This window comes from Podarcis gaigeae (assembly GCF_964106915.1).
Source record: "Podarcis gaigeae genome assembly, chromosome: 1".
Classification (NCBI taxonomy): domain Eukaryota; kingdom Metazoa; phylum Chordata; class Lepidosauria; order Squamata; family Lacertidae; genus Podarcis; species Podarcis gaigeae.
In genome coordinates, this window is record NC_139678.1 from 60429917 (window position 1) to 60453446 (window position 23530).

General features: G+C 41.0%; 1 protein-coding gene across 4 annotated transcripts in view; it reads left to right on the forward strand.

The window, feature by feature from the left end:
* Positions 1–23530, forward strand: part of NELL1 (neural EGFL like 1) — a 376161-nt gene that overhangs the window by 42974 nt on the left and 309657 nt on the right. For all 4 annotated transcript variants that reach the window (XM_083750218.1, XM_083750217.1, XM_083750220.1 and 1 more), the window contains exon 3: positions 18057–18207. In XM_083750218.1, coding sequence (XP_083606344.1) covers positions 18057–18207 — 151 coding nt within the window. The remainder of the gene's footprint in view (positions 1–18056; positions 18208–23530) is intronic.

Consider the following 23530-nt stretch of genomic DNA (forward strand, 5'->3'; position numbering starts at 1 on the left):
AAGGGAAAACATACTTTTAAAAAATTTGTCAGAATCTTAGATAAAGGATTGTCTATTGGTACGAACTCTCTTCAATTGAATTGGGATTGGCTGTGAGTGGTCCAGAGAGTTGATTTGCCAGAGAACAGAAAATTGGCAGAAATATCTCCAGGATCCCCTCTTAAGTATAAACAGAAGAAAATCAGTTAATGTGGGACAGGAACAGTGTGGCTTTGAGATTTTAGGGAAAACTTTTGCTTGGTACTTGGCATGGCAATGCCCTACTAGACCAAGTGGATCAGTTTTCACTGGGGTGAAGCAGTCTGTTAAGTAACCTGGTCCCAAGTTGTTTAGGGCTTTACGAAAGATAAATGCAAACCCTTGAACTGTACTCTGTAACATACTGACAGTCAACAGAGGTGATATATGGTGTCTATGTGATGTCCCAGTCCACATCTTAACTGCTGCATCCAGTTTCAGAATCTGGACTAAGCCCAAAAGAAGACCCACATAGAATGCATTGCAGTAATCCAGTCTTGAGGTTATCAGTGCCATAGTGGCTAAATAATGTTGGTCCAGAAACAGCTACAGCTATCGTACCACACAAAACTGATAAATGGTAGTCCAAACCACCAGAGGCATCACCTTCTCCGGAAGACTGAAGGCTCCCAATGCGATGTTGGGGGGACCCACAGTGCCTCAACCCTCAGGAGCCCTTGCTATCCACTGAGTGACTGAGGTGGATCAAGGAACACCCCCAGACTATGTACCTGTTCCTTCAGAGGGGAGAGGGCAACCCTGTTCAGAACAGGTAACTGACCTCAGGAGCCACTTGCCCATTGGGGGCCTCCATGCCAGGATTTAAACTCAGTTTATTGGCCCTCATTCAGCCACCCACTATGGTCAGACACTGATCCAGAGGCTGCATGGCCACTCCAGATGTTGCAGGGGAAAGAGAGCACTGCTGACACTTTGCTTCAAAGGACCTAATGACCATTCGCAATGGCTTCATCTGGATGTTAAATAGCACTGGGGGCAAATTAATGGCTTGCGACACTGCCTAGCACAAATGCCAAAGAGCATTCCCCAACAATACACTCTGGAACTGGCCATGCAGGTAGGACCAGAGACACTGTAAAACAAACTTACCTGGTGCCCATCACGTGATAAATATATATAGTATTGTGTGTTAATTGATTGCATGTTAGGCTACAGTAATGTGTATGCTACGTGGTATGGAAGTTTGTTATACTTGTGAAATCTGAGGATATATTCCATCTACTCCACCAGTGCTTTTTAAAAGGCATAAACTGCCAGTAATGCTAAAATCCAAGCAGCCTTATCTCAGAGTTCTTCATAAATGTACTTCCAAATGCAATATGTTGAATCACATTTTTAGGAGGATAATCTTAAAATCTTCACTTTTATAGAGCTTTAACTTCAGATTCATCTGAAAATGCCCTTTATAGATGAAAATATCTGTTAGGCTGGCCTTGGCAAAAATTTCAGTATCTCATTATTTAGTGTGACATTAATGTTTATCATAATCGAAATTAGATCTCTAAAATGGACTGTGGTTCTGCAGGAAGGATAGTAAATCTGTAATGAGGCTTGCAAATCATTTTCTTCTCCCAGTGCTCTCTGCACAAAGCCATTGGATCTGCTGACTTCGTTTCATTGCTGTGTACTCTTAAATGTTTTTAAATCATTCTTGCAAAAAGTTGGAAAACAAGAACTGCAACATTATTCAGGGAGTGATAAAATTACAACACCTTGTGGGCAATAACAATAAAGTGTGGGAAAAGACCTTGCAATCAGTGACTCCTGAACTAATTAGTTAACAAGGCATGTAATTTGATTAGCTCACATGATTTAAGAGCAGATTATGTGCTTTTAGTGGTGCTATGCCTTCTCAAGCATTTCAGCTGGCAGAGGAGTAAACATAAGAGATCAACAAGTTGATTCACTTCTAGATCATCTTAATTCTACTGTTTCCTATATATGAAAAATCGTGTAGTGTTACAAGAGAAATGAGAATCTCATAGCGTTCACTACTTTTAAAAACAATTCTGATTAATAAAATGTTTATTTTGTACCAGCAAATAATGCAATGCTTTGTAAATAATACAAATTATCTGCACTAATAGGTTATAGAATTGAGTATGCTTTTTGATGCTATAGATGTGCTGTGAACAGTTGAAACTGTAGCACTTTGGGGAAAAATAGCTCCCTAAAGATATGCTTTCTAAAATGTACTGTGATACAGTAATATATGCATATGCAGGCCATTATCATCCTAGTGCCCTACTTCAGCATTTGTTTACTCATCCGTACTAAAACTTAATGCACATAATTACTAGATGACTCGTTTGCCGCAAAGTTATTTTATTTTTGTTTGTTCTTGTGCAGACATCTAAACAGATGGGGCTGAAAAATAAGGTGAGCACCAACCTTATTGATTGTTTGGTGCTTCCTGACAACACATTGATTCACCCCTTTGGGGGGTACTGATACCTGGCCTGGTTGAATAGTTTGTTTAAGTGTTAGGGTTCATTATTGTTTCACAGGATGTGTACCTCTTTAAAAGCCAGGGTGCATATCCTGACCTAGTTTTTACAGCTGCGTAGCAGTATAGCAGGTGCTGATAAGTCACTGTAATTAGCTGTGTCAGCAATTGTGAATGATACATAATGTGCAATATGTACCTTACTCTGCCCTGGTGGATGGATGGGTGACAATTATATACACTATGTAAGATGTATGTTTGGGAAGTTGTTATTAAACCTTGCAAAGATATATTTGCGTCTCTTCAGTGTTTCCATCTGTGTGGTCCACTCTGCATGCACTCTGCGACATGTTTCAATGCCCAATAGAGAACAGTTCTGGTTACTGAATTTATGAATTTGTTGTAATGTGTGGTTATTGATTTTACATTTTGTTCATTGGTTGACTTTTAAGGTTATAGGTCAGCTTGGAATTAGTACAGAAGGTGATATATACATGTTTTTAAATAAAACAATGGTATGGGATTGCAGCCCAAATTACTGGGAGTGGGAAGTACTGCTGAAGGTGAAAATGAGAAGCAATAACACCCCATTTCATAAGACATTCTTCTGGTTTCTTAGTCCCAAGTCTGTTTCCTTCTAATTTGGAAATCATACACAATAAACAGCATAATTCCCAATGACTGGTTAGTTTGGTTAAAAGATGGCCTGTTGTAAACTGGTTTATACAAGTTTGCATATCAGTGTGACAGTAATGCTTAAGTCTAGTAAGAAAAAGTGCCAGAAAATTTTGCATATCCAGGCTAAAAAAGCATATTGCAATATGCTTCAGTCTCCTCTCTTTTTCAACTCTGTCTTTGTTGCAGAGCCATGAGATCTTACCTTTGAAACATTAGCTGTTCACCCTGGTAATTGCTCTATCCTCTAATTTAATGAAAACCCATTAAACCGAAACAATAATTAAAATGAGACATCATCTCTGTAGGAGGCTTGCATATTAAAATCACAGAGCATTTCAGTACTGGCAAATCTTATACTTGAAAATCAGTGTTTGAAGCAACATATATAAAAAGTGATTTATTACAAATAGCTATGAATGATAAAGCAGTGCTGTTCAACAACAGGATGCCTTGCGTTTGTTATTGAACAAATCTTTGTAGAGATAGCACTGCCAAACCCATAAAGCATTTGAAAAATCTTTAGAGGAAAACCGCCCTTAACCTAGAGTTGCTTCAACAATACTTTTTTTGTGTATCCAAATAAAAATCATTTGAACTACATGCACACATTCAGACACTAGTTCCTTTGAAATACAAGGAGTGATAAGGCCCCTGTGTATTTCTAAAAGGTTAGCACCTGAAAATATACGTGTACAGTTCAGATGAGACCGGCAGAACAAGTATTTTGTATCCTGGGATCATACCAGTGCACATATCAGAAGCATTATTGTCTCAGTGCTACTCACTTGTATGCTAAGTGAGTTCTGCAGTCTTATGACAGGAGCTTTGGAGTGTAGTTGAGCTCCACTATAACCATGGGAAATTTTATTGTAGACTTCAGAGCAGATGGGACTAGGTTTGTTTAATCACAAAATGTTTGAGGTTCCAGGTTCTCTTCTGTTAATTTGCTTTAATCTTAACATTGCCTTGGATTTTTGGCAGCACTCATAACTTTGGCCTCATATTTCAGTTCAGTACTTGTTCTGTGCATTTTTATAAGCCCTTTTCAGATGTTCCTCATTAAACACGTATTCTGGTGACATCCAGAACAGACTACTGTAGTGTTCATTACATAGGGCTGCCTTTGAAAATAGTCTGGAAAATTCAGCTAGTGCAAAGTTCAGCCAGCAGAATTATCATGTGGGGTAGATAGTTGTAATGTGATTCATTTATTTTGGGTATCAGTATATAGTAGTTTATTCGGGGTCCAATACACTGTATATGAATTGGGTGCTCTGCCCCATTTGCAGAAGGTGACACAAATTTGCATAAATTTTGATACTTTGTGTCATATATAAACTTACATTTTCTGTAGTGGGTAGAGGACTCAAATATAAAACAGGGGCCACAGACACAGAAGCAATAAGATGTCTGGCAGAAAGAATGACAACAGGTGAAGCTTTCCCCATGTTTGCATTTCCATACTAGAAAAACCTTTAACAGCTTTGTGGCAGACAGAAATTCAAGAGCCTTGTCCCCAGTGCCTCCCCTAAAACAAGCAAGGAATCAAGTATCATGAGTTGAACACCGATTAGGCTACTATAGGTCTTTCATCAACTGATTTTAGGTTGGCAATACTACATTCAGTGCCAGACTATTTTTATAATAAGGTTTGGTAACCTGATTAGCCAAGGAGTTGCCTAACTTTTTGAAAATTAGAGAACCTTTTGTGGACACCACACACACACACACACACTGCAGTCAAGCACACACCACAACTTATTCTACTCACTGCAACAGGATGTTTTCTCAAGCCTAATTTCAGTGTGTGCCAGGCAAGGCCTTTGTGAGTGCAGACACCATGTTGACCCCAGGGGTAGGCCATCGTAATGGGTTCTTTTTCTTGGGTGATGGGGATAATGGCAGGAAGGGAACTAGGCTTTGCTAAGCATATGGGTGGGTATGCATTGCAAAGTTATTGTATAATTTCCCAGCTATGCCTCAGTGCATATTGCAGAAGTTCCTTTTCAAGAGAGAAATGAAGAGATCAGAGTTTAAATAGCCAAATTGAGAGTGTTCTGGTACCAAAATCGGTTGTTCCTGCTCATAATCATTTTTCAATATTAGCCCTATTCTGGCAATATATACCGGGTGAGTGAACATATTTATGAATGGCAAAGGCAGGGAGGAAGTGGGCTGAGGTGGTTGGCCCCAACCTCAGATCCAATATATGAATATTATTTAATAGGTTTCTGTAATTTGCATTTACAGTATGTTCTGTGTATCTGCTCAGGAATAGTGGAAGAAAATGCAATGTCCCAAATCACTCAGACAGTATAGGATTGGTTCAGTTTATGGAATGCAGTTTTAAGTTGTGGGGAAGGGGATGACATTGCTTACCCTCCTCCCACCTCACCACGTCATGTGCGTTCATTCATGTCTGATTAGATCTAATTGTGAGTCTAGCAGTCTTCAAGGTTTACTTAAGACAGTTGTCCTATTTTCTGACATGTTGAACATGCCATTCAGCTGCACGTCTGTGATTTGTTAATCAGCGCAGTCTTTCTTGCTACCTTGGGCAGGCGGAGGCGGGCAGGAGCAAAATACAACTGCTATCACCTCATGAATTAGCTGTCAGTTTAAAGGGCTCTGTTGGAAAAGAGCCAAACAGTAGCAAAATATCTCCTTTGAAAAAACAACAGCCCCCCCCCCCAGCTTTGTGGAGGTGACTTAGTGTTCCATGGCAGCTGTAATTTATCTGTTGTGCTGATGTGGACAGAAAATGGTGGCAAGATTATTAAAGAAACAGTTGCCTCATGAAAGTTTTTGCTGATGTAAATATAAACCCCTCTTAAGCTGGACCTTTCTCGAATAGCCTCTCTTTGATGTGGAGAATGTGATCACACTGCTTGCTCAAATGAGTACACTAAGCTACTTAGTACCCACCTGATTCTGATTTCAGAAACACAATGATTTGATTAAAATAACCCCTGCATTTCAGATTAAAGGGAGAGGTGGGTGTGAGGGAATCAGCTACCTTAGCTGGGCTTGTGAAAGTCATGTCTTTATTTCTTTGTGTATTTTGCTGAGGTTGCATTATCATTCAACTGAAAAGTAATATTTTGTTGAAGATGACTGGATAAAGTATTGCTCTATATTATCCACGAAAGCAGCATTCTATTACAAGGAGACAGTCATTTTCAACTGATAATAGAAGCAGTGATTTCCCTGCATACTCCTGTCTTTATTTTTATTCTTCTTTTTTTTCAGTTGAGGCTTACAGTGCTCCAAGTCCCGGAGCATTATTCAAATGCCACTTGAACTGGTGTATTCCTACCAAAGTCAGGGCAAATGAACTTGTGCAAGTTGCCATGGAATTGCACCCCAACATACTGAATTGACATTATATTTGCTCTTTTCCATTGCCCGGGTGTAACATAAGAATGAAAGCATATATGTATGACAGCTGGATTTTATCAGCTTAACACCTTCCCCCAAAATATATTTTTCTTCACATTACAAGCAGTTCAGTGCAAATGTGAACAAAAGCCTCAAATCAAACAGATCAGATTTTGCAAAATGTTAAGAAATATCTTGGAGAGAAATTAAAGAAGAAGAAGAGTTTGGATTTGATATCCTGCCTTTCACTCCCCTTAAGGGGTCTCAAAGCGGCTAGCAATCTCCTTTCCCTTCCTCCCCCACAACAAACACTCTGTGAGGTAAGTGGGGCTGAGAGACTTCAAAGAAGCATGACTAGCCCAAGGTCACCCAGCAGCTGCATGTGGAGGAGTGGAGACGCAAATCCGGTTCCCCAGATTACGAGACTACCGCTCTTAACCACTACACCACACTGGCTCTCAAGGAATAAAAGGGGGTGGTTATATCCTAGCAAGAATACAATTACCCATATGAAATCTTTGCAGAGGTTTGACTAAAGTAAAGGTTTGCATAGAGGAAGCCAAGCAGGAGGGATTGTAATTTTGAACCATGACAGAGGTCTGAGATGTATGAGAGAGGGTGGAAGGTGGCAGTTCAAAACAAGGTGTGTGTACAGCAAGAAGGAAATTGGGAAAGGCTATTGTGTTCAGCAGCATAGTTGGGGGCATGGGGGTCACACTGGGGGCCACTCACCCAGGAGGTGGCACTTACTGTGGAGCCTACAGCACACCCGAGCCACGTGTCTCGGGAGTGACACAGTGGCTAGGGTGCCTGCATCCACCTCTTCGCTTGAAAAGGCAGTGTGGGCTCGCATCTGCCCACTGCCTCCCCCTCCGATGCCCTGCAACTGAGGTGGTGGGTGGACTCCATGCAGGCTCCGCCCAGAGCACCTTCCCGGCTTGCTCCGCCCCATGGGTGGCCAGCCCCTGGGCGCTGGGCGTGCTCATCTCCCGGGCACCCGAGCAGCTAGCTACACCACTGCTTATGTTAGCTTCAAATATTCCATAGTACTTTCCCACAGCCATGTATTTTGCTCCTGGTACCGTGTATTGCATTCAGCATCAAGTTCCAGATACAGTGTAGTAATTTAGAAGAGATACGTTATTAACAAGCAAACACTCATGTATGTACAGCACACAGCAACTAAACTTAACCTTCATTCACAGGTTAACGGTACTAGCGGACTTTTCATCTTAAGTACAGTGGTATCTTGGTTTGCAACTGCTTTGGATTACAGCCGTTTTGGATTACAACCATGTCAAACCCAGAAGTCCCTTTTTTTTAATTAGAACCCAAAGGAAAAACTGTAAACAGCAGTATTCCATCCGATGTGTGGTATCAACACTTTTTCAAGCTATACACACCCTCAAATACTGCTAATTCGAGTCCGTCCCTCCCATTGAAGAATGATCATCTAGCTAGTTGGGATCCTGTTACGGAATCAGAGTGCCTACAGCTAATTAAAACTTTTAAAAATGGCAAAGCTCCTGGCGAGGATATGATCCCCCCTGAGGTTTTTAAATCAAATGCCCAATGGTGGGCCATCGGCTCCAGCCCTTGAAGGTAAACGTCTGAATATATTGCTATATGCCGATGACATGGCTTTAATGGCACTCACCCGAAGAGGCTTACGCAGCATGCTGGAGGGGATCGCAGCCTACTGTTCCCATAACTCACTAAAGATAAACTATGACAAAACAAAAATTGTGGTGTTCACTAGAGCTCGCCACACCTTTAGATGGTCTTTAGACGAACATGTGATTGAACAGTGCCCTTTTTTTAAATATCTGGGTGTTACATTCCAGGCTACATCTAGTTGGCTAGCTCACTTTAAGGCTGTAACCATCCTAACACGAAGAACAATTGGTGTCCTGCTTAGTTTCTTCCATACCCGGGGAGGACAATTGGTGATCCTGGCATTAAGAGCCTCCACCCTCAAGGAACCCCAGCAGCTTTCTTGAGGGTGGAGGTTGGATTACCCTCTGTGTCTGCCAGGGCCCACTTAAGATTCCTACGATTTTACATCAACCTTGCAAACACTTCAAACACCTTATTGGCCAAACAAGCCTTTGTATCTCTTCAAAAGAACACCACTTGGCGTCAAAACCTATCTGAGAACCTGGTTAGATACACCCTACCGGAGTTTAATATCCTCAAACTGTGGAGCCCGGACAAAGTTCGGGAATGGATCCTGTGTTAGATATTACAAAAATACAGAACCCAGGGTCCTTCCACGGGTTTCCCCGACTGAAAACAGTCAAAACCTGCGCCAATTACTTGGCAAATATCACCAATCCCACCCTTCGGAGAGCCTTCACCATGGCCCGTTTTCAAACCATTCCTACGGCCTATCTGTCAGGCAGATATGCAAAAATCCCAGTAGAGCAGCGTATATGTCCTTGTCATATGAGAACCAAAGAGGATTTCACACATTACATGTTGTATTGTCCCATCTATTCGGCCTTCAGGGATTCGATGTTACAAACTATTCCCAAATCAATAGTCAACTCTGAGGACCAAGTAAAGTTTCTACTGGTGGACGCTGATCCACGGATTTCTCACGTGGTAGCGGTCTTTGTGGTGAAGGCTATGAAAACTAGGGTATGGTTCCTGGATGAAATGGTGAGGTCCCTCCCATTGCTCTCCTAACCTGTTGCTGTATCTTCTTTCCTGAATGGTGGGGTTTTTTGGGTAGTTTCCTTGCTGGGACAGCATGGCATGAATTTTAGCTTATTTTTATAATTTGATTGTTTATCTTTTAATAATGTTTTATGGTATTCTGTGTAAAGGCATGGACCTCACAAATTTAATAAACTTGTACTAATTAGAACCCATTTTTTTTATTACAACCCTTTTTTTTGGGAGGCCCCATTGGCAAAAGTACGCCTTGGGTTACAACCAGACCTCCAGAACGGATTATGGTTGTAAACCAAGGTACCACTGTATACAGTAACATGTATCACCATGGTGTTTGTGCAAAGGATGCTGCAGATAGGAGCAGGAGGAGGGGAAATGGGGAGGATCTGTGGGCAAGGGACAGTTGAGAAAAGTGAGGAGGAGGGTGGAGGGAGAAGGACTGAAGGTGAAAATGGGAGTGCAAAGGGGATTGCAAAAAAGGAGGGAGTAGAAGGCATGGGAATGGGGTTGAAGAGCAAAGCCAGGGGCACAGCGGCATCTGAAGAATAGGAGGGAATGGTTCATAACTGAGCAGAAGGTAAAAGGGCGCTTCGTTGTTGCAATGTGTGGGAGGATGAAAATGCAGGAAGTTACCATGGGGGGTAGTGTATGGTGACAGTGAGCTTCACAAAAGGAGGCGTGGTCATGGAGATGGATATGAAGGTGAAAATGGGTGTGAAGCAGGTCTGCAGCACAGAAGAGCACAGAAAGGGCTTCAGAATTGGGGTTGGGATGTTTTAAAGCAAGCTTAGTAGTTGCATGGAATGGGAAGGTGAAGTTCTAGGGTGTTAATATGGCAGGGGGGCGGTCAGTGGAGGCATCATATAAGTATACAGTTTTCTCTTAACCAAAATTCCATGCATATTATCTTGTACATAATTATTCCAGCCTAATCCAGCATCTGAGGTAGAGCTTATTTGATCACTAAGCAAAGCTTGGAATTCCCACCTATCAGCTTATAAAGGAGACTGAGTGATGAAGTTCATTCTCTCTGCATTGCTTTCCATTCAAACTGAGTAGTGGGATTTTAAACACTCAAAGGACTGGTTCTGATGTCAATAACAGGCATAGGGATTATTTCTCCCATAGAGTTGGTTCTCACACTATTATGGTAATGTTATAATATCTGACATTATATGACAGGGCCTGCCTGACATACTCAGGCTTTCATTGCTTGCCCTGGAGTACAGGTACCAGCACTTAGAGAGGGTGATACATAAATACAGTTTTATTGCGATCATTCTTTTGTATGCATGAGCCTGTTTCATCAGTGAGAAGTGAGTAGTGAAGATGATGGAAGTATGACATGGCTACCTATTTGGGCAATTGCTTTAGGGCAGAAGATTTGATAATATACTTTCCACAAGAGCTGAAAGATGTTTGGAATAGATGCAAGTCTTTCCTTGTTCCACCTACAGAATCCCCGCTTTAGGGGGCCTGTGTTGGCTGAGCCAGAATGTGGAAGCTGTGCTGTCATATCCTTGGTTGAACTGGGGTTGTGGGAGTTACACCATCGTATCTCCAACTGAGCCTGGATATTGGAGTGAATCCTGGCAGAACTTCCCAAGGTCCACCTGTTCCAAACTCACTCATCCCAGTGGGTCTTGGGTCTGGATTGTCTTGTTAGTGACTTTTTAGTGTTTTTAAACCCTGTGTGCATAAAACTGAAAGGATCTGTACCCATCCATGCTCTTTTTCCTCTCCATTTCTTAAAAAAACATAACGTTGCAAAAATGTATACCTCAGCTCTATCAAAGTTAAGTATGAGGCTATGGTTTGTGGAATTCAATACTTTAAGGCTTACACCTCTTTGGTCATAGTCACTTTGTCCATAATCACATCATATATACTTCTGTTGCTCCCCCACTCCCTGAAAAATTCCTACAGATGCCCATTACATACATAACTAACATCAAAGAGCAGGTCTACAACTACTGCATAGCTGGCGACAAGGCTTGGGTAGACCTTGTTTCTGAGAAACTTGTATTTCTCTGTTGTTACTCAATGGGTAGAACTACTGTCCATCTACAAGTAGATCTGATACCTGGACCATTGAACCCTGTCTTTTCCCCACAGCTGAAACTAATTTCTTTCCTTGGCTCCCTTCACCCACTTCAAACTTCAATTAATTAACGGCACTGCAGCTTGAATCAATTTCGAAGCTCCACACCTTCCATTTCTCTAGAAAACCAACTGCGTAACAATACTGCACCAGATACTGCTCTAACACACACACACTGCTCCCATCAGAATGGGTATAATAATACTAGAGTACTTTTGCAGGGCTTACGTAGTCCATGCTATCTCAGCCACAGTCCTGCACTAAGTTTATAGTAATGATGTACTTTAACTACATTTATAGGGAAGCTTTTTTTTAAAAAGGACTAACTCACATTTTTAATATGAAATAAGCTTCAAGTTAGAAAGATAATGGGTTTTCTGTTATCTTTCTGCCCACGAAAGTACCGGATTTCTGAATTGTTTTCTACCAATCTGTCAGCAGTGAACTCACACAGACAAAAAAGTTTTAAAATTAAAAATGAATTGGGAGGATCCTTCTCCAGATAATGCTTGTCTTAACCTGATGAGATGGACTCCATCTTCCATAAGCTCTGACCATTGACCATGCTGGTTGATACTGATGGAATCTGGAAATCAACAACATCTGGAAGGCCACAGGTATGCCATACCTGCTCTAAGCCTTTTTGCCTAATCAGCTAGCTCTGCTTTCCTAAATATCAATTACTGATATGATTCCATTTATTGATTAAAAACACTAAAAGGCAGGAGCAGGCTAGTTTCTCAAAGCGGAATGAGCTTTTGAGTTTCTGCAAAATTTTGCCTTGCATTTAAGATTTTACAAGGGCTAGAAATATCTTTAAAAACCATCCTGAGTGCTATGATTTATTTTGCTAATTTTCCTCACTATGTTTTTGTTGTGAATACTTAACTGTAATCTGAGTGAATGTTTTTACTGAATGTAAGCCTGCAAAGAAGACTCAAAACATTGAAAAATTATCATGTGGAGAACCCCCCCCCCGAAAGCTGGAAATCGGGTTTTATGCTTATTTGGGGTGGAGCAGTTTGCCCCCCCCTTGCCATTCTACAGATACCCATGGTTTTAGGCATATGCAAATATAACAGCAGCCTTTGACTTGCTTGAATAATCTGGGGCTAATTATCCTGCAACATCCTGGATTTTGCAATGGCATCGTGTAGCCTGGTCATGATAGGGAGACTAGATGGCCCTGTCTTGTTAGTGGATAAGGACAGACCAAACAACCTTGTGGTCCTGCTAAACTGTATTTGTGTTAGAAATGTGTGCACACAGTATTTTATTTCTTTAATGATTACCAGTTTCAGAGCATAACAGCCACCATCAGCTATAGACTATGTTAATGAGCAGAGCAACAGTGGCTCCTGAAGCATATGAGGCCTGATATTTAGATTTAATCATATGTTTGAAAATACTTATGTGAGGACATAATCCAGCCAAAGTCGAAAAGGTCTTAAGTTTCATTTACTGCAATTGGAAAGCATTAGGCATATGATTAACTCTCTATTGAAATAATGAGACTTTAGAATTAACTTTGATTGGATTGCACCGTAAATGAAAGGGCACCTTTAATCTAGAGGGAGCATCGCTGAAGTTCAGCAGTTCTGTGTTGCATTGCTCATTTTTGTGTTTCAGTTAAAGAAAAAAAGAGGAGTTTTCATTTCCCTTTTGTGTGCTGGCAGGCACGGTTTGTTAATACAAGCCTTGGATTAGTAAACATAACAAGTGCTAAGCTTGTTATTCTTTGGCACATGCACTGAAATACCACAGTGTTTCCTAGAAATAGCTCTTTCAAATATGTGTTCTCTTGCAAAGTGCATCGCATGGCAGTGGTTCAGAATGGCGGTGAAATAGTACTACATATGCTCTAGTGAGTTGGAACTCTAATATTTTATGTTGTAATATTATATTACTGTGCTTTATCTATATAATTTTGAAATATGTAGGATAAAGTGCCACTACTGTACATTGTCAAAAACATTGCTTTAGGGCACAATCTTCAGGAGAATTTTTAAAGTCCTATTTAAAATGAATGGGTGCTGCACACCAGCACGGTAATACATTTCAGTGCATTTCAACGAAACCTGCATAGCAAACCTTTCTGATGAGTTGTGTCCCTGATAGTTATGGATGCCTGGAAGCAGCTGTGGCTGAACTGCTTGGAAAGTAGCATCTGAAATGACAGCATGTGTGCGGAAAGGCCATTGGCAGAATAGCCTAGATTAGCTAGAGTTGTAACTTGTTCTAGGTTGCTTCATTGTCCTTAAATCATCCATTGGTGATTTGAGGATTTTGGAGTGTTTGTCACTTCCATCTTTCTTGCAGGTCCAGGTTGTGTATTCCCACTTCCTCCATCAATAAATGACACCACGCCATCAGATGTGATCAAATCAGGCCACAACTTTATTGACTATAGTTGAAGAGGTTTGGCATATGCAATGGGTAACCATTATTATCATGAACAGTCAACCTGGCAGTGGAGATTTCTATGACTTACCTTGGGTTGGCAAGGCTTACCGGGCATGGGCCAGATCACTCCCGCAGAGATCCTCCATGGGCTGGACCAGTGCAGCGTGACGCCAGAAATCGCGTCTGCACATGCCCAGATGCTGAAAATTGCACCTGAGCAGAAGTAATTTTCAGCGTCTAGGCATGCGCAGAAGTGATTTCTGGAGCCACAGAAGAGAGCCCCCACACTGTGCTGCACCAGTTTAGCACAGCGCGCGGGGACTCACCAAGCAGGCTGCTCGGTTCGGGGGCAACTCATGGGCCAGTTAGACGGCCTCCGTGGGCCGCTTCCGGCCCATGGGCCTTAGGTTGCTGACCACTGACTTACATCAAGTAGGGGTATCCCTGCAGGGATTGCCACCTAGAGGAGCACTGAAGCCCAAGCCCCTATCTGGGCATATGGATGGAAATGACTCCTTCACGGATCCCTGTAACTGAATACCCTATTTCTAGAGGGGAAGGGGAAGGTACGACACCTCCATCCAAGACTCAGGTTATCCAATGCCTAAACCACCCAAGTTGTGGCAATTGCTATGAGGTGGGCAAAACCCTCAGGCCATAGCCAATTCGCCTGATAGGCAAATTACTACCCAGCCCAGTGACCACTGTTGCCATAGCAAGGCAAATCAATATGTGTAATGCAATGCTGAAGGAGTGGGTGGGTTGATCTGACGAGAAGAGCTGGGTTGGGGGGCAGTTTAAATCCCCTGATGGCTTTGTCATGCCCCCCCCCCCCGGAGTGTGCCCTGCCCTCCGAGCCAGCCTGCCATTGCCCAATTAAGCAGGCTGGCGCAGAGCCAGACTTCAAGCCAGGAGCATGAGTTGAAGCTCACTCTCCAGCACCCAGCTCTCCTGCATTTGGCGGGAGGGAGTCACTAGCTGTTCTACACGCCACCACACCCCCAAAAGCGGGTGAGCGGTCTTCTTCAACAAGCCACTAAAAGTTTTTCAGACACTTTCCAACAACTGAACAAACCACTGTCAACTCTTGACATTTAACTGATGTTGAAACATCAAGTCAGCCTTTCATTCATTTTGCTCCAATGTTGCACTTAAATCCTAGACTATCATTTGCTACTACTACTGTATCACTTGGTTATAGTAACTTACAAGTGAGTGTACAAAGGACCTTGCCACAATGTAGTTGAGCAAAACTGTAACAGATTTTAAAGAAATCATTTTAAGTGATTAAATGGGTATTGAGGATTTACAGGACCTTTGTGCACAATCTGTTTATTGAGAAACATATATGCATTTATTACAGTTTTCTTCCACAAGAGTCTACTTTGTCTAAGTTTTGCTTCAGTTGAGCTGACGTCTCATTAGACTCACAAGCTTTCCTGCATTGAATTTTTAAAAATGTGAGCCATCTCAGATGTATTGTATTCAGAAAGACAACTATATTTTGGTAGGGTATATATAGACCACAGGTTAGCCACCTCCATTTACACTTTGTCCAGGTTGTTGAGCTGCTGGTTGCATACCTTTAAAGATTTTTTTTTGCACTAGTGGAAACAAGTTTCTGATGAAAGAATTATCTCATATTTGGAACAATGCTAGTATGTGGTATGGTATGGGCTAGCTGCCATGGTGTCATAAACAGGCTAGCTGCCACGGTTAATCTGCTACCACCCGAACCAGGCTGCCTGCTATCTTCTTGTCATTTCCCCACCCTTCAGCTCTTATCTGCATGACTTCCTCCCCACCTCTCTGTGAGTTATATATGGATATTGCATAATTGAAACTGAAACAATTGTACCTGTGTATGTGTTGTGCAAAAGCTAAAACATGGTTAATAGTGGGGGAAGATTTTCATTAAGAAGTTCTTGTGTTTTTAAGGATATATTTGAATACTAATTGACATTTTTTGATGTAAGCATTGACATCTCCCAAGGCTAGGGTTTAGAAAGAATTAGGTAATTTTATGTCATTCATAACATTCGTGCTACGCTTCAAAATGCGGGCAATCAAATCTGATGGCTAAGGGACATACATCAATCATTTACAAGGAAAGGAATAGGGAGATGAGGATTCTCCCCTTTCTTCCATTACTTAGTATAATTTTGTGTTGGAAATGGAATCATTGATATATACGTGAAATTCGGCTGCTATGGCATAATGAATTTCATTTTCCCATGAGAAATGAGACTTGGAGACTAACTAAATTATAGATAACTGAAGATGCACTTTTGGTGGCACCTATTTTTTCCCTAGCTCTTTAAGGCCTCTTTCTTTATTTCAAAGCATTTATTAATCACTTACTGTTTTAGAAATCTCTGAGCAGTGTATTTAAAGCAGACTTGGCCAACTTGGTGCCTTCCAGATGTATTGGACCACAGCTTCCATCAGCCCCAGCCAGCCCCAGACCAGATATAACAGAGACCCTTTGCATGGCATTTGGTGACATCTGGGAGCCAAGGGAGTAGCCACTGTACAACTCTCCATGTAGCATTTTTGCTTTTTAGGATGAGCTCAGTATTTTAAATGGCCTTGCTTAGGGCATCTTGTACCTAAAACTGTTTAATAAAAAATAAAAAAACTAGCAGCTACTGGAGTTTGGTGATAATCATCAGGATTGTAGCAAGTGTTGGGGAGGGCGTTTAGCCCTTCCCTTCCCTTCTGTGGTCCTAACAAAACAAGTTCTTTGGGCACTATTGCTTGCATTGAAAGGAAACCCTCCATTTAATAGCACATCTAGTTTGGCTCTTAAACTGCTGTTAGCAGTTGTAGTACAAAGTTTTCTGTTGAATTTAGGGGCATGTGATATTCCTGATATGTGGAAATAGCCAACATAGTGCCCTTCATGGCTAATGGCCAGGAATTATAGTCTACAACATCTGGAGGACAGCACATAGGCTACCCCTAGTTTGTCTTTAGGACCGTAAAGGTAAAGGATCTGGTACACAGGTGGCGCTGTGGTCTAAACCACTGAGCCTCTTGGGCTTGCCAATCAGAAGGTCAGCAGTTCGAATGTGCATAATGGGGTGAGCTCCCATTGCTTTACTCCAGCTTCTGCTAACCTAGCAGTTCGAAAGAATACCAGGGCAGGGAGATAAATAGGTACCAGTATAGCAGGAAGGAATACAGCATTTCCGTACACTCTGGCACTTGTCACAGTCCTCTGTGTGCCAGTAGTGGTTCAGTCATGCTGGCTACATGACCTGGAAAGCTGTGGACAAACGTTGGCTCCCTCATCCTGAAAAGCAAGCGCTGTACCCCATAGTCGCCTCTGACTGGACTTAACTTATTAGAAAACGCTTATTAGAAATCGAGTTTTGTAGCTGGGGCAAAATAATAATAACGCTTAAAAATCTGGATTGTTGTGTCATGTCATGTGGCTTTAAAAACAAGTAATGGAATGAATGGACACTATCCCTCAAAATATGTGACAGAGTTGTTGCTTTGAAAGGCAGCAAAATAGAAGTGTAGATTGGAGGGTGGGTGATTCATTCTCTTTAATGTAGATGTCATCTGTTGCTTTCATTACTCCTTTCCTATCCCTAACTAACAAGACCTGAAGGAAATGTGGCTTTAAGTTGAATGCTGGAGTGTTGCCTTATTCCTGCTTGGATAGGGATGCATCTCTAAGCATCAGATTGTGGTCTAATAAATATTGCATTAACATCTACATATTGCTTGTTTAAACTGCGATGTTCCAGAAATGATGCTTGTTCCTGTAAGTATATTATGTGTGCCAGTGTAGTAAAATGAAAACATTTGGGAGTCAAAAGTACGTCGATGGAGTATTGCTACCAATAATGCATTTCTGCCCGCATATGTTACAAGGACAGACTCTCTAGATGTATTATGGAAAGAGAGTAACTGAGACAGTAGTGAAATTGAAATTTGAGCTTAGCAAGTGACTCGGGGACCAGCCAGACCCTCTGAATTTGGGAGCTTATTATCTTGTTTCGGCACACCTCATGAATCAGCAATGTAATCTGCTCACAGCAGACCTGAATGGCTCAGCATCCCCTGTCAGAAACTTTGTCAGAAAATCAGTGCATGTCTGATTGTGAACTTGTCAGTGTGACAAATGGGGCACACTGATAAAGATGATGTTTTCTGTTTTTATACATGATTGCTGCAGTAGCACACATAGGGCACAAGCCCCCCAGAGTGAAGAGTGTATCTACAGGAGACAAAAATGAAAAGCATTTTCTTACTTTTACAGATGTAAACATTTTTACAGTATGCTTCTTCCCCTCATCTTTCTCTCCCTCAACTTTTTTTTAGCTGTAGACAGAGAAATCCATGCAGCACCCCATTCTAGTGAGAAGTTAATTCAGCTCTTCCGGAATAAAAGTGAGTTCACATTTCTGGCTACCCTACAGCAGCAGGCGTCGACTTCGGGAGTCATTCTGTCTATCCGAGAGTTGGAGCACAGGTAAGAGGAAACCTGTGGCTTATGTAAATCATTGCTGAAAACCAATAAAAATACACTGTCCATTTAATGCTTTATGGTGATATTGTATTAAGGCACCGATTTTAGATTCTTTGTTTTTGTTATACAAAGAGGCAGCAATGCTATGCCTTTGAACAGTAGTGTGGGGAACCTCCAGCCTTCTTTAGCCCACAAGGTGATTTGGGGCAAGCCAAACCCACCTGCCCTACACCTGATGCCATAGATGACACCAGAGGAGGGGCAGGAAAAGGTGGGACTGAGCTGAGCTACACCAATCCAGTGAGCTCCCCAATCCCTGCAGAAATTAGGCTTGGAGTTATACCCAGCCTCAGTGGTACTTCAAAGCACCAAGCAGGGCTACCTGTAAGCCCAGCACAGTGCTTTGAATTCCTGACATGCCGCAGATCTTTATCTCCCCTACCTGTCGATCACCTGGTGTCACAGTGATGCCAGGTGATTTGTGGGTGTCAAATGTGGCCCACCAGTGTTGGGGAGATAAAATTCTGGCCTGCTGGGATGAAGAGATTCCCCATCCCTGCCTTAGAATGACTTCTCACAAGCACATTTAAGCTGCTGTTATCTCCGCATGACACTCCCTGCCAAAGAGATGTGCATGTAAAAAGAGAAAAGAACTGCTTGTCTGGTAGTCTGTCATTTTTATTTATTTTGTTTGTTCTCCAATTTATTAGCCACTTTTCAAAAACAAAAAACCAAACACCATTTAATTCTAGGTACTTCCCCTGAAGTAAAACCACTGCGTTGTTAATGAATAAAATCCTCTAATAATAGCAATGACAGCAGAACACCAGAAGTCCTGTAAAGTGCAAAATAGGTAGAGGAAGAGTCAAAAGAGAAGCAGATAAATTTTATGAATTTAGCCAGTGCCATAGGTTTAATATACAGATTGAGAAAGAAAGAGGGAGAGAGTCATGTTCCGTAAGAGGCAGGTGATGTTCCCAAGACTTTGAATAGGATTGCCTGGGTGCTAACTGAGCACATTTCCCAAATACACAGAATATATGGAACCATATACTGTACATATGTAAGCCACGCAGAGTGGCTGGGGAAACCAAGCCAGATGGGTGGGGTATAAATAATAAAATTATTATTATTATTAACCAATATTTTTGGTGAATTTCTATGAACTGTGGGTATATCTGTAATTGAATGTATCCCTTTATTTATTTATTTATTTATTATTTATTTATAAATGTTTTTTATTTGATTTTACATGTATAGAATTATAACAATACAAAATACATATCCATATTTAAAGATTTCTTCAAATCTCTGGACTTTCCACCTTCCCCTCCATGGGTCTTATTGTCAACCTTTTCAACTTCATATTATTCAGTATTCCATATTTTACATCTCTCCATTTTGTCCATAAGATTTGGTACATTACAAGTGTTACTGCAATCCTGCTAATGTTTTAATCTGCTTACAGTGGTCTCCCAAGTAAATTCTAAATTTCCCCCATTCTTTATTAAAGTTTCGGTCTTCTTGGTTCCTGAGCTTCCTGGTCAGTTTTGCCATTTCAGCATACTCCAACAGCTTAGTTTGCCATTCTTCTCTGGTAGGACTTAATCTTATTTCCATCTCCAGGCTAGTAACATCTGAGCAGCTGTTATTTACTATCATTTATATACTCCTTAACATTTCAAAATTGCCAAGCACTTCACAGATACTAAAACATTAGTATACAAATACTATAATTTTCATCATCATCATCATTAGTAGCAGTATTAGTGTTATTGTTTATTAGATTTCTTACCCACCCTGCAAGATGCCAACTTACCCAGGGCAATTTACAGCAATTTAAAATACAATATTAAAAACAGATAAAAGAGACCAGTAGCCTCAGACTACTTAGGCTGAAGTATGATGACAGAAAAAGTTATGACAGCTCTGTTAGTGGTGTGCAGTGGATTCAGCTGAATCTCAATCCAAAGCCGGGTGCTTCAGAGAGATTCTGGGCTTGTCCATGGAGAAGCATTATCTTTATGAGGTGCCCAAAACTAGAGTGCCTTGTGTTGCTTTGACTATTTAGATGGAAAAAAAAAGCAGACAACTTTACTGTTAAAGGCAAAACTAATCTTTCTAAGTGAACTGTAAGCAGAACATGCCAGAGTGGGGGTAAAGGTAACGGCATAGGCGCCGACTCCATGGGGCCTGAGGGGGCCCGAGCCCCCTCAAAAATTTGTTTGGGGGGGCTCTGCCCCCCCAATAATTTAAGAAAAATATTAGTTATATTATGGTTTGTAAAATCACAAAATTATGTTGGTATTTTTTATTTTCCTTGTTTGACAATAGCTACCTTTTAAAATACATTCAGTAATGAGTTAAAACAAAGCCACTCCCGATCTAGAGAGGGGGTGGGGTTGCGGGCTCTCGACCCATCAACAATCTCGCAGGGCTGGCGTCAGCCCTGCGAGAAGCGGGGATTCCCCCTAGCTCATTAATATTCACCGCCCACGGCAGCAGCCAATCGGCTGCCGCACAGGTTCACTTAAGGTCGGGGCAGCCCGGGGCTCGCCCCTTTCGTTCCCCCAGCAGCAGCGGTTTGGAGGTCTTGGGCCCCCCCCAATATTTGTTATAAGTCGGTATGGCCCCCCCCCCAATATTTTTTATAAGTTGGCGCCCCTGGGTAAAGGTACAGGGACCCTGACACCAAATGCTGGATTGGGGAGAGGAAGGAGGGTTAGCTGTGTTGTGGCTGATAGGCCAAGTTTGTAATCAGAGAGAATTATTTTATTTGGGTTTTCCAACCCCAGTGCTTTAGGAGAGGGGTATTCAAAGCTTGCATGCCTTATGCTCTTTTGCATATTCTGTCTCTGTGGAGTAAGAATATTCTTTAAAAAGTTACACAAGGTTTTTCTTTTACTGAAGTCTAACCCGGATCCCTTTCTTTCAAATGCCACAGTTCCTTTTCATTTATTCCTTTTGATTTAATCTTCTTGTTGTTTTGGAGTCTTGTGCTACTTGCTTGTTCTTATTAGAGCAGTTCTGGTCTGAGGAGTTTGCTTAAGTTCAATTACTGACTCAAATGATTTTTTTCAGACATTGTTTTCCTTCTCTTAAATTCTTGTAACCTTAGCCAGAAGTTACAACCCTTGTTCTTCTTCCTCTTCCTTAGTTTTTCATGCATGTATTGTGGTTTACTTCAGCATGGATGTTAAATTTATAAAGATTGAATAGTTCTCTATTTCCTGCTTCACTATCTTTTATTTCATTTTAAAATAGGCTTTGTAGTTCTTAAGAGCCAACAATTAGGTCTTCACTAAATTCCATATACCTTAAGTGACTTGTATATAATAGTGGCCAGCTTAATTGCATCCTTCTATCACATAAATATTATATGCATTTTAAAAGGTCACCTTAATATCTTAGCAAAGGAAGAAAAGAATACTTTGGTTTTATCAGTTATTTTGCTAGCAGCTAGCAGGAGTCATTTACCAATGGGAAATTGGAAATTATCAAATGATGCAACTTTTTTTCTGTTGGTTTATGCCTGAAGCTTGCAAAGGAAGCATAACGTCAAATAGACCAAAGGTGCTGGAAATGTGGATTCTGCAGTCTGAGCAGCAGCTCTTGCTGTGAACCATTTTTATCATGATGGGAGTGTAACTTTGTTCACTGTGCCTGGCTTTTCCCATTAATTAAATTAATGAGGTCATGTTACATCAGGCAATTATTCTAAGTGCACATTTGATAATAAATTGATTGAAATCATGGGATTTGGGTCCAGTTATTGTACAACAGAAGACATGGTAAAACTATTATGGGCTATACCACTTTAAGCAGTGGCTATGTTGGGATGTTACAGTAAACCCTGATGTCTGATGGGAATGAACCCAGCCTTCTCCCAGCCTTACATATTCCCCTCCAAACTTCTTCTCCTCTGGTGCAGGAATTCAGAAGCACTTACTTCTATTTTTGATTAGCTACAGGTCATGTCAGCCAAACCTGACAAGCTGTGTTTAACTATGGTTTGTTTCAAATGAGTCATGTGGTTTACAAAGCATCTTGTTTCAACGAAACAGGGTTAAGATTAACCGCAATATAAGGTTCAGATATAACACCGAGGGAGGCTCAGATTCATTTCCATGCTTATTGTGATGTTCAATAAACACAACCTGTGAGTGACAGCTCATATGATAAAATTGAATTTTATTCTTGGTTTTCTTTATACAAGCAAGGATTGTATGTAAGAGCTCTTACTTGAAGATTAAAACTTACCTCAGATTTTTGAAAGCAATGGCTTGGTAACTAACTAGGCAGAACTTTCCTAAGCAGATGGGTGTGAAAGTAAGAGACAGAAGGTAAAACGTATGTACAGTTTGTGGCACACTCTCATTATTCAGAGTTTGCATAAATAAATAGCATAACCTGTTCAGCTATACTTATCATGCTTAACCTTAAATATTTTTTTGGCTCTGTTCATTCATTTTCATAGAAAAGCAGGGTTTAACTTTCATGGACCTAACTTAGTAATGTTCACTAATTTCAGTTGGCTTACTCTGAGTAAAATGTAGTTGAATACCACCCAGAGAGTCCTGTAGAGCACACCTCTAGAATTATGCACTATTAGTTAGGAATAAATTCTCCATATTTTTACACACACCCACACCCCACATTTCTTTGTCAGCTGCTTTGTCTACCTCTTCCCATCCATTGCTCTGTATATTTTATGTCACACATTTTCATTGATAGTCTAGCTCAAAAGGACAAATAACTTATCTAGGGCAATTTGATTGATTTGGTTTCCAGTGTTACGGATTCTATTATTTTAAAATAATACATTTATGTTATTTTGTAAAACCACAACAGCTGGAAGTTAAGCAATGAGCTGTTTATTAAAAGTAATAAAATTCACCAATCTCATAATCTAATTTTTGCCTTTCTCCAGCCATATGTGGCTTTTAAAGAAATGCCTGCTGGGATCTAGGAAAGCTTACATTAAAAAAATAGGTTTCATTGTATTCCATAAAAATAACAATAGGCTTTGCCAAAATTCTGCACAGAATATCAGTATGCAATTTTTATTATGTCAGGTATCTTGCATTTGTAGTGCATCAGAATCCTCTGTTGATCACTAGCTCCCCCTTCACAGAACTGGAGTTCCAAGAGCTGAAGGAATGACTGCCGAACCAGTTTTAAAGGCATAATACAGATACACCCACTGAAGTCAGTGAGTTTTGTATTTGTTTCCTAGCATTGGGGAGCCTCATCCATGTCTTCAGTATAGATGGGAGATTATTATATTCTCTAGTACAGGTGGTCCACAAGCTTCTTTTGGGTGGCT